General features: G+C 46.0%; 1 protein-coding gene across 4 annotated transcripts in view; it reads right to left on the bottom strand.

Moving 5' to 3' along the window:
• Positions 1 to 10,000, bottom strand: part of ddr1 (discoidin domain receptor tyrosine kinase 1) — a 41,838-nt gene that overhangs the window by 27,565 nt on the left and 4,273 nt on the right. For all 4 annotated transcript variants that reach the window (XM_056601311.1, XM_056601312.1, XM_056601314.1 and 1 more), the window contains exon 2: positions 552 to 709. In XM_056601311.1, the coding sequence (XP_056457286.1) occupies positions 552 to 651 (100 nt within the window). In that variant the 5' untranslated portion in view covers positions 652 to 709. The remainder of the gene's footprint in view (positions 1 to 551; positions 710 to 10,000) is intronic.

Here is a 10,000-nt window from a genome sequence, read left to right as displayed (position 1 = left end):
TACAGCCTCCACCACCACACCACACGTACCCCCCCCCCCCCTGTCTGCCACCTCCCCCAGGCCGGAACCCTCAGACAGGATTGACTGACACTTTGATGAGTGGCCGGGGCATTAGCGGAGCGGTGGGCAGGAGGACGAGGAGGGGGGCGCTCTCCTGTTACAGAGGGCTGCTGCTAGCGGGCAGAAGGGGTCAGGGGCACGGGACAGCCCGGTGATAAGCAACACACTGCTACCTTACACTGTAGCGGGGGGGAGGGAAGGGAGGAGGGAGGAACGGATGGATAGAACTAAGGGAGGGATTGATGGCTGGCTGGATGAATCTGGGGCGGTTGGGGGAGGCATGGCTGAAGGGATGGATGGAAGGATGGACGGATGAATAAATCGGTGGGCGGATAGATGGAAAGACAAGCAAGACAAAAGGAATGGAAGTGGGTAGGGGAGTATGATCGAGCTTGAGTATTATAGATTATGTATCTGTATTTTCTCCTTGGTGTAGAACCTAGAGATTCAAATCTTCTTCCTACTGTATGAGATCTTAGACCTTTGCTCACCTGGATTGAAGTGCTCATAGTCTTCTGAAGAAGACGCCAGCGCCAACACGACGGAGGCAAGCGCGACACGCAACCACCACCCCTGGGCTGAAGTAGCCATGGCAACGGTGGAAGACCTTGTTACCTGTCCGAAGACAAGCCGATGTCCACAGGCATACCTGTGAAGCAGAGAGGGGAGAGGTTTAGAGAAACAGGGCTGTGAAATGACGCCATAGCTACACTTTAGGACTCTAGTCTGGTTGTGTATTCTTCACGAGGCACCAACAACACCACCTGCAACCCAAATATGCTGAGGACACAGAGGTACACACACACACACACACACACACACACACACACACACACACACACACACACACACACACACACACACACACACACACACACACACACACACACACACACACACACACAGACACACACACATGCCTCGGGCAAAACAGTCCAAACTTCCCTGTCCATAAATCAACTCTCCCTGAAATCCTTTTAGACCACAGCAGCATGTGCTCAAAGGTTCTTCTTTTAAACCTTTGAACAGGCATGCCTTTTCCAGCGAGTCAAATCCTAAAGGACGCACCAACCAATACACGCTACAAAACATTAGCGTCACTTGCTAATAGGTCTCTGTGGTGCGCACAGCGATGCTCCGTCGAATGCTTGATGCGCAAGGTAAGAAGACATACAGCCAGGTAACCGTGGGTGATAAGATTAGCTCGTCATGTTTATGTCAATGACTGTGCTTTTGTATTTGGGATGTCAGGCATATGTCCTCCTGAATGCAGACGCGAAAGGTTCAGGCTAATTTTGATTCCCTGCTTTTTGTTGGGATGATAAATAAAATTAATGCAAGGCGTAGATGGAGAAGGAGAGTGAACAGAATGAGTGTTGGTTTAGTTCAGGGGTGCCCAACCTTTTTTGACCCAAGATCTACTTTTCAAGTAGCCAACCTCCCGAGATCTACCAGCAAACCTACCTTCAAGCCGGGGGGGGGGGGGGGGGGTAGAGAACAATTGTTGACGGGACGGGGACGGGGGGGGGGGGGGGGGGGGGGGGGGGGGGGGGTTGTATCGTGAACCTACGGACTTCAGTGGGGGTTTCATTCCGTCTGCGCACGGCACCTTCCCAACGATAATCAATAATCTTCCTCCCACTCAGGGTGAAAATGGTAGGTCTTAGCTTGTTTCCCCTCAGCCATGCCAACGTTTAGGAGTGTGTAACTACTGTTGACGTTCAACTGCTGTTAACAGCACATGCGCTACCGCGCGTATATGTCCCGCGCAAATTTAATTTCATTAAAAAAAAAAAAAAAAAAATCATTTTTTTTTTTTTTTCTTCACCCCTCGCGATCGACTTGGGATCTGTCGGCGATCTACTGGTAGACCGCGATCGACTGGTTGGGCACCCCTGGTTTAGTTCAATGCACCTGGTTTTGGATAACCCCATTATTCTAATTCAGCTCCTTTTCTTCTTCTTGGAGGTACTCCATGTGTTAGATGAGGTATGACGCCTCACCTTATCAGGTTTCAGTCGTCATTTGTTCAGAATTAAACAGTTTGTATCAAACAGTGGCCGACCAGACTCATGCTAATGCAATCAACAAACCAGTCGATTAGCCAAAACACTATTCATGCTACATGTTGTGTCTGTGGGAGAGCGTTAATGGAGGGCAAAGAGCTGGACAAAAGGAACACATGATGACAACTGCCAGAAAGAGGGAGGGGGGAGAGAAGGCGAGAGGGAGGAAGAGGCGCGGGGAGTAATAGAGAGCGAGAAATTGGTCTGAGCTCCCAATAGACTCTCTCTCTTGCGTCTTCATCCCTGACCAGGCTGCTGTAGACCAACAGCTGACCCACAGCTGTAGTGACACAGGAGTGGAGTGGGGGTGTGGTGGCATTAGTGGGAGACCCAAAGGAAAATCAGGAGAAGGGAAGATTTGAGAGAGAGAGAGCGAGAGAAAGAGAGAGAGAGAGAGAGAGAGAGAGAGAGAGAGAGAGAGAGAGAGAGAGAGAGAGAGAGAGAGAGAGAAAGAGAGAGAGAGAGAGAGAATGTGTTGTTGGCTGGGGAAAGGGAACAGAGGCGATTTCAGGGATAGCCAGCCAGTGCAGCTGTCATCACTGGGAGACAGAGTCTATCCAACACACAGGTATGCTGCAAGTTTTCAAGACAGAGTGAATGATAATGCCGAACCAAGATATAGGTAGGGTCGGGAGGTAATAAATTAAAAGATGAAACGACAAAACGTGAAGACATTAAAAAAGGTCTTAAGTCCCCATAACACAAAACAATCCCTAGGTAACCTAAATGCCAACCGCTGGTAGATATATAATGAATGTCTGGCAACATACGGAGGGTATGTTTCTCAACAGCGTAGCAGAAAGGTTGTTAGCTATACATCAGCTGGAGATGGAAAGTGAAATAGCGGAAAAATTGGGAACACAGAAAGAAAACAGGATTAAGACGAAGGTCTCTGTAGCCGAAGGCCATCGAACATTGTTTTTAACGGAGAATTGAGTGGTGCTGAACAGCTTTGTGTGTGTGTGAGAGAGAGAGAGAGAGAGAGAGAGAGAGAGAGAGAGAGAGAGAGAGAGAGAGAGAGAGAGAGAGAGAGAGAGAGAGAGAGTGTGTGTGTGTGTGTGTGTGTGTGTGTGTGTGTGTGTGTGTGTGTGTGTGTGTGAGATCTCCACTGCAGGATGTGTGCGGCCCAACCCCCCGTCAAAAAACCTGTCTGGAGTGATGTGTTCGCCGGGCCTAGCGAAAATACAAACAGAAGCCTGCTGAGTGTTTTGCACAACCGGCCGGAGACGACAGCGAGGGGCGAACAAGCACAAGATTATGTTGGAATCGGAGAGAGAGACAGAGTGACAAAGAGCGGAGGGGAAGGCAGAGGGGACGAAATTTAAGAAGTTTGTCATCATTGCATTGGGGACATCGAATGCCAGACGCTCCGTAATTACATTGGCGCAGTGAACCACTGGCAGGACATCCTTGGCAGCGGCCCGCATGGCAGGCTTTATCGAGACGCCCATAACGTTGGCATCAAATCACTATAAACCTTTACATTTGTTATTCTTTCTATTTATTTGGCAGACTGTACTCAGTCCTTGGACAGTTTAAATTAAAATTGGCTACTCTGCAACAAACTATTTGCTGATATACATCATTATGTAATGTGTGAAATCCTAAATAAGCCTGCCATTTAGATCAACCATGACTCAGAGAAGTGGGGGAGAATGAGGGGGTTCTCTTTGTTTTGGAGGAAAGGGGTGAGAGAGTTGGCACTACTCTTCTTATTATTCCAGTCTATTTTTGCCTGAAAACTTTTTAAGGCCGAGATGGCATCGGCTATCAATGCGAAATGCTTAATGGCTCTCCTGAAAGGTCAGCAATAAAAATGCTGGCAGGAAGTACACCTTGCCTCTAATTAAATGTAATTCGATGTTTAAAATGCAGTGCCCCATTCCCTTTAGTCACAGAGCAAATAGTGCTGCTATGATGAGCAAACGAGACGATGAGCAATGATGTGTAATGCATATCATGTGGAGGCAGCCTTTGAAATGAAGAATAAAACACACAAAGCAAGTCACATTTGTACGGATTATATGGCTTGGCATCGTACAAATGGTCTACTCAGTCTCAAACGGTGGTCCTCTTGTGTCCAAAATAGTTTGTCATCAATGTGGAATGGCATTGAGTTCACAACAAGGACTGTAACTGATTACCACGAACCAAAGTGTATTTCGTAGCACTATGGCTGTGAATTTATTTCTGCTTCTTGAGAATGGTATTCATTCTAATAAGGGATGCTCGAGTTTCACCTTGTATGAATAATTTGTTTGTTAGACTTCAGATTTTTTTTTTATGCTTTAGACTTTTTAGACTAGTAGATTGCATGGGTGCCATTTGTAGCCCAGAGAGTTGTGTTAACCCCCAGCATGGGGCAGGGGGTGGAGGAGGAGGAGGAGGAGGAGGAGGAGGGTGGATGAGTCACCTAAGAGTCACTTAAAAAGGAGCTAACGTACTGAGGAGAACACACCGGCAATGGAGCAGCACAAGTACAAGACATTAAGGAGCGATGACGAGCAGCAGGAGAAAGTTACTACATCTGGTGACGGATGTTTGAGGGGTTTTATAAAATTAACTGTAGATGGAGATGGATGGTTGTTGGAGGAGGAGGGCAGAGAGCAGGCGGGGTGGAGGGGTGGAAAGAGAGAGAAGGTGATTCCAGTAATAACTTGGCTATGCTGCGTGGAGTGACTCATAATAGGACAAACTACCCGCTCTCTGTGAGAAGACAAATGGAATCCACAAGCATTTATAATTGCCTGATCCACAAAGTGTCAAATTTATAAGCAAGATGCAAACCCCTTCAACTTCTGCCAAATCTGGTTCACAGGCAACAAAAACCCAAATTTACATAAAGCTCCTTGAGTAGGGGCCAAAGTGGGCAAAATATGCTTATAATAATGCCATGTTTAATATCATGCAGTTTAGGCATGCTTGAACTAAACCCTGACTTTCCAAATTGTCATGTGTGACACATTCACAATTTTCTCTAAATTCTGAGTTTGCCCTCAAACTTGAAAACAAAGTGTTGCGTTTCCCCCGCCCCCGCCCACCACCGTCACCCACATCAGCTGCAGCATTCTTCAGCGTGCATGCGGGCCAGACTGAGACAAATGGTGAGTGATTAGCACAGGTTGGACCCCAGAGAATGAGGCGTGGGCCTCAAAGGAAGCCAAACACCGCGGAAACAATACACCGCACACTCACGCCTGTTTTGTCTACTTATTGCTTTTCTTAATAGTCACCCATGTTGTTGAACAGGCGACGTCCCGTAATGCATCTAATTTATACAACACACGTATATATTCATGTGTGTTCATTCATGAGTCTCGCTATCATCCCTATAATTGCACTAAGAACTATTTTACAACCCCAAAATAGACAGGATAATCCTGAATAATCAAAGTCATTACTCAATAGTAGACATATAATTATATAATTATATAATATATAATTATATAATCATACATATAATTATTTCTAATTCATTATTTCAAATAACATTGGAAAATTAGGTCTTGCCTTTGGCAGAAACATGCTGTTTATGCCAATGACATTACCTTCAGTTTAGTCCCTATAGTCCTGCAGCACTTTCTCACACGTTTTGAGACGCCAATAATAGAGGGCGTACATATGGATGAGTGTGAGAAAGTGAACGAGTGGCTTCAAGATCATTCCCACACACTACTCGTCCTACAGCGTGCGTTGGGAAACTGGTTTTGGCCCCCTGGGAACTGAGAATCTCGCTGAACTCTCTCATGTTCCCTGGCTTTCTTTGCATCGTCAAAAGGATTCTACGTGTCAGCACAGGTAGGAGGGAGAGGTCCTCAGAGCTGGCTCCCACTTTCCCTCTCTCTGTTACACTCAGACTTTCTTTCCGTTTAACCGGTTTTTGGATGGAGTGGACACCAGCTGCCGCTCCAGTGAGTGAAGTTAACGAGGTGGCTGTGTGACTCCCCGCCGACAGTGAGCCTGAGAGAGTGCTCTGTGGCCTTTAAGGGAGTAGACACTCTTGAGAGAATATACTGACCCCGAGAACTGTGAAACTAAATCTCTTCCCTTTTTCCTTCTGCAATATTCTGCCTGAAGCAGCGTTTCTCTGGACTAGCATTTGCATGCTAATGTGACAGAGAAGCAGTGGAATGTGCACACGTCGAGGATGCTTTTTCTGTTGCCTTTGCTAGTTTGACGGCATTAAGTGGCCTTCAGGGAGTAGTTTTAGAACGGTGATGTGACCGTCAGGCTGCTGACGCCCAATTCCCTGAATTCAATTTGCACCATCTCTCTCTCTCTCTCACACCGCCACATTAGAGTCCTACCACCACACCGGTGGGGGGGGGGACAGACGATGGAATGGACAGGGAGAAGGTACAAAGGGGGAGGGGGGGGACATGACAGCCCAGTGCTAGTCTCACAATGGACAGAGAGAAAACGTTTTTTTTGAAGTGCCACCTGAGAGAGACCCAGAGGGAGGGAGGGAGTGAGACAGTCACACTAAAACAGCGGGAGGTCCCGTGATGGAAGAACAGAAAAAGCGCTTGGCGGGTGGCGACTACATTTCCATCCACTTGCTAGAGGTGGACGATAAAAGAGTGTTAGATGACAAGGTTGGGAATGACTTATCCAGTAGGTCAACTCTTGAACCCGGAGAAGGTGAAAAGTGCAAGTTTGAAAAAAAGGAAGAGAGAAAAAGAAAGGCAGAGATCCGGGCAAACCGGTCCACGTTTGGTGGTACTCAGCACATCGCGTTAGTGTGAGTAAAGCTTACTCATACCTCCTGCTCATTTGTGATGCATAATGAAAGCAGAGGAACAGAGAGTCTTCAGTTGTGAGTCGTTTTTTGGTCAGACACATGCAACAGATAAACAGAACACAGACACAAGTCCCTATTATACAGAGATCCCGCAATATTGCCATAAAGACGATCCGTCATTATGTCGGTTGTGCTTTTTTACACAGAACAAAACAGCCAGCGTGATGCCTGTTCTGTTTCTGATTAAAGACAGCATGCTGGGTTACGGGAACCAGAGGCGATATGTTTAACACAACAGGATCAGTCTAGTTTGACTACACTTAGAATATGTGCCTGGCAGCGACATTGATTTCTTAACAATAATTGGGAGTGAACTTTGAGAGTTGGGATGCTTTCGCTAGCCGTGCACATTGATACCACTCTTCCAATGCAAGCAAAGATGCCAGCATCTACGGCTGGGCGAAACCGCTTAAAAATAACGTAACTCTTTGTTTTAAACCTAGATTTCGTTCACCTTTTCTCTAAACAAACTAGAAAGTCGCACTTTATCGGTTCAGCCTTTTCACAAAATAGGCTAAAAGTACAAATGCAAATGTATAAATTAGACAGAGAAATACTCCCAGCACTATGTGCATTGTTTACAACACTTTGTGTAAATTTACAATGCCTGATTCCTGTGAGCAGCATGTTTGTGCACACAGAAATACATTGGAGGAGAAGTGAAAAGAATAACAGAGCAGTCCAAGACATTTTCTCATTTTCGCGTTGTACTACAGCTCAGGTGCTAGTACAGCTGTCAAAAGACCAAAATAATTACTTTGATACAATATCTGCCTTAATATCTCGATACCGATACCTAAACGATTCCATTCAAAGAAATGAAAACCTCTAAAGAGGTGTATTGAGGTCTTCCACCAACAGTAGGCCTACCAGTTCAACTCGCCACAACTTAGCGTGGCACGACTTGGTTTGGTTCCAGGCATGTCGTGTTTCCATCTAGAATAAAGTGCCTCTTCAACGTGGGCGGGTCGTCATAGCAACCATGCGGGAAACTGCAGTCACGTAATTATCCACGCAAAACATAAACAGACAGGGCTACACACAGGAGCGTCGCCACCTCTGTCACGGTCAACGCCGTGTTCTTGCGTGTTGATCCTGCCATGTTCAATAATCAATCACTATTGTTGACTGAACGCTGATGAAAGATGCCGGGTGTCAGGCTCGGACGTCGCGCTCATCATGACTCATCCAGTGGTGTAACTCTGGCTGATCAGTGGCACCAAGCCTTTTTACGTCACACAAATGTATTAGATCAGCTCTCTTGGAGCCTCGACGGAGGTGAGACTAAAAAAGTTCCAGGTACCAGGTACCAGGTACCTCATTTTGGTGATCGAAACTCAAGAAAAGGCGGGCTTAGTCAAAGTGAGTTGAGCTGGTACTGTCGGTGGAAAGGGCCATACGGGCACTGTGGTGGGCAGACTAATAATCTTCGGTTTGAGATTCATCAACATGAAGTGCCAGAACTACAGCTCATGTTATTAATGTATGTTACTACGCAATAAAATAGTAATAGATGTGCTGTTGTTTTCTTGTTGGTCGGTTTATGACAATTAATAAGTAGATTAATAAGAGACTTCTGCAGACTATCTGTTTACCCACCAGGAATTATTAGATTATAGCAAGGAACAAGCGCAGTCATATCAACTTTCAATGCCAGGAGTTCAGACGGAGCCTTTGGGCACTGTCTTTATAGGGTAAATTGGCAGTCATGCTTCTCATTCTCCCATTAAAGATAGTGTGCATATGAGTGAAAAATAAACAGCTGGCCCGGCCACTATGTCTGCACTTTCCAGAGTGTAAACAGAGCGCCGTCGCACATCAACCCAAATCACAGGAAATATGTCCTTAAACACTGTCATTTTTAAAGTACACCCAGTAATAAAACCGTACCGTACCGTTTTTAACCGGAGGGTATTGGGATACCTATCCAGCTGCGAGTCTGTATCTTCTTCCCACATAACGGGATGCCCACATAACACGTTATCAAAACGTGAGCCTGCCCCGCCAGGCCGGTTCAGGGGGCTGGACTCACACCGACAACCAGCTGAAGCCCCCAGATGACATGACCCGCATTATGTTCTGATCATTAAATGTTCAGGCTGTGAAACTTTACGCCAACACACATGCACACACACACACACACACACACACACACACACACACACACACACACACACACACACACACACACACACACACACACACACACACACACACACACACACACACACACACACACACACACACGCACGATACGAAATGATACGTCCCATGCAGGCATCCTAGGGCTAATATAGGCCTTCCTAACTAAAACCCTGCGCCCGGCCCACTCAACACTTCCATCGTGTCATTTCAACACAGACCTCAGCAAGTTATTTCCAGGCGCGCTTTGATGCAAAGTAAGGTTTTGTTTAAAATGTATTTTTACAGCAACATTTCAGAGCCTTCTTTCCTAGCTCCAGTTTGCCCCCGGAGCAGAAAGTCATTAATAGTGCCATGCTGTAGCACATGAGGAACTGTGCTACAGCGGTACAAAGAGGTGTGCATGAGGTGAATACAGAGGGAGAATGAAGAGAAAGAAATATGTCAGAAAGGAACCAAATGTTTTGCTGGCTTAAAGCTCTTAAGTGTATATATTTTTCCAGAAAGTAACTATTTTGGGGGTAAAAAGTTCCTTTGGAATGTAGGATTGTAGTAAGACACGAATAATAATCTTAACAAAGTAAAAAAAACAGCTTAATAAGACTAAACAGGATTCAACCATTGTGCTGCTGGTTGTCCCAGCAGCATTAGATGATTACAGTAACAACAACCCACAGCAATGTATTTTAGAGAACATTCATCGTTTGCATGTATTCATTATACATTGGGGATTGTGTGTGTGTGTGTGTGTGTGTGTGTGTGTGTGTGTGTGTGTGTGTGTGTGTGTGTGTGTGTGTGTGTGTGTGTGTGTGTGTGTGTGTGTGTGTGTGTGTGTGTGTGTGTGTGTGTGTGTGTGTGTGTGTGTGTGTGTGTGTTTGTGTGTGTCTGGGGGGGGATTATGGAACTAAAAAGAAAAAGACAAAAACGAGGG

This window comes from Gadus chalcogrammus, chromosome 11, assembly GCF_026213295.1.
Source record: "Gadus chalcogrammus isolate NIFS_2021 chromosome 11, NIFS_Gcha_1.0, whole genome shotgun sequence".
Lineage (NCBI taxonomy): Eukaryota > Metazoa > Chordata > Actinopteri > Gadiformes > Gadidae > Gadus > Gadus chalcogrammus.
The sequence above is the reverse complement of the archived record's forward strand: the minus strand, read 5'-3'. Positions and strand labels throughout refer to the sequence as shown.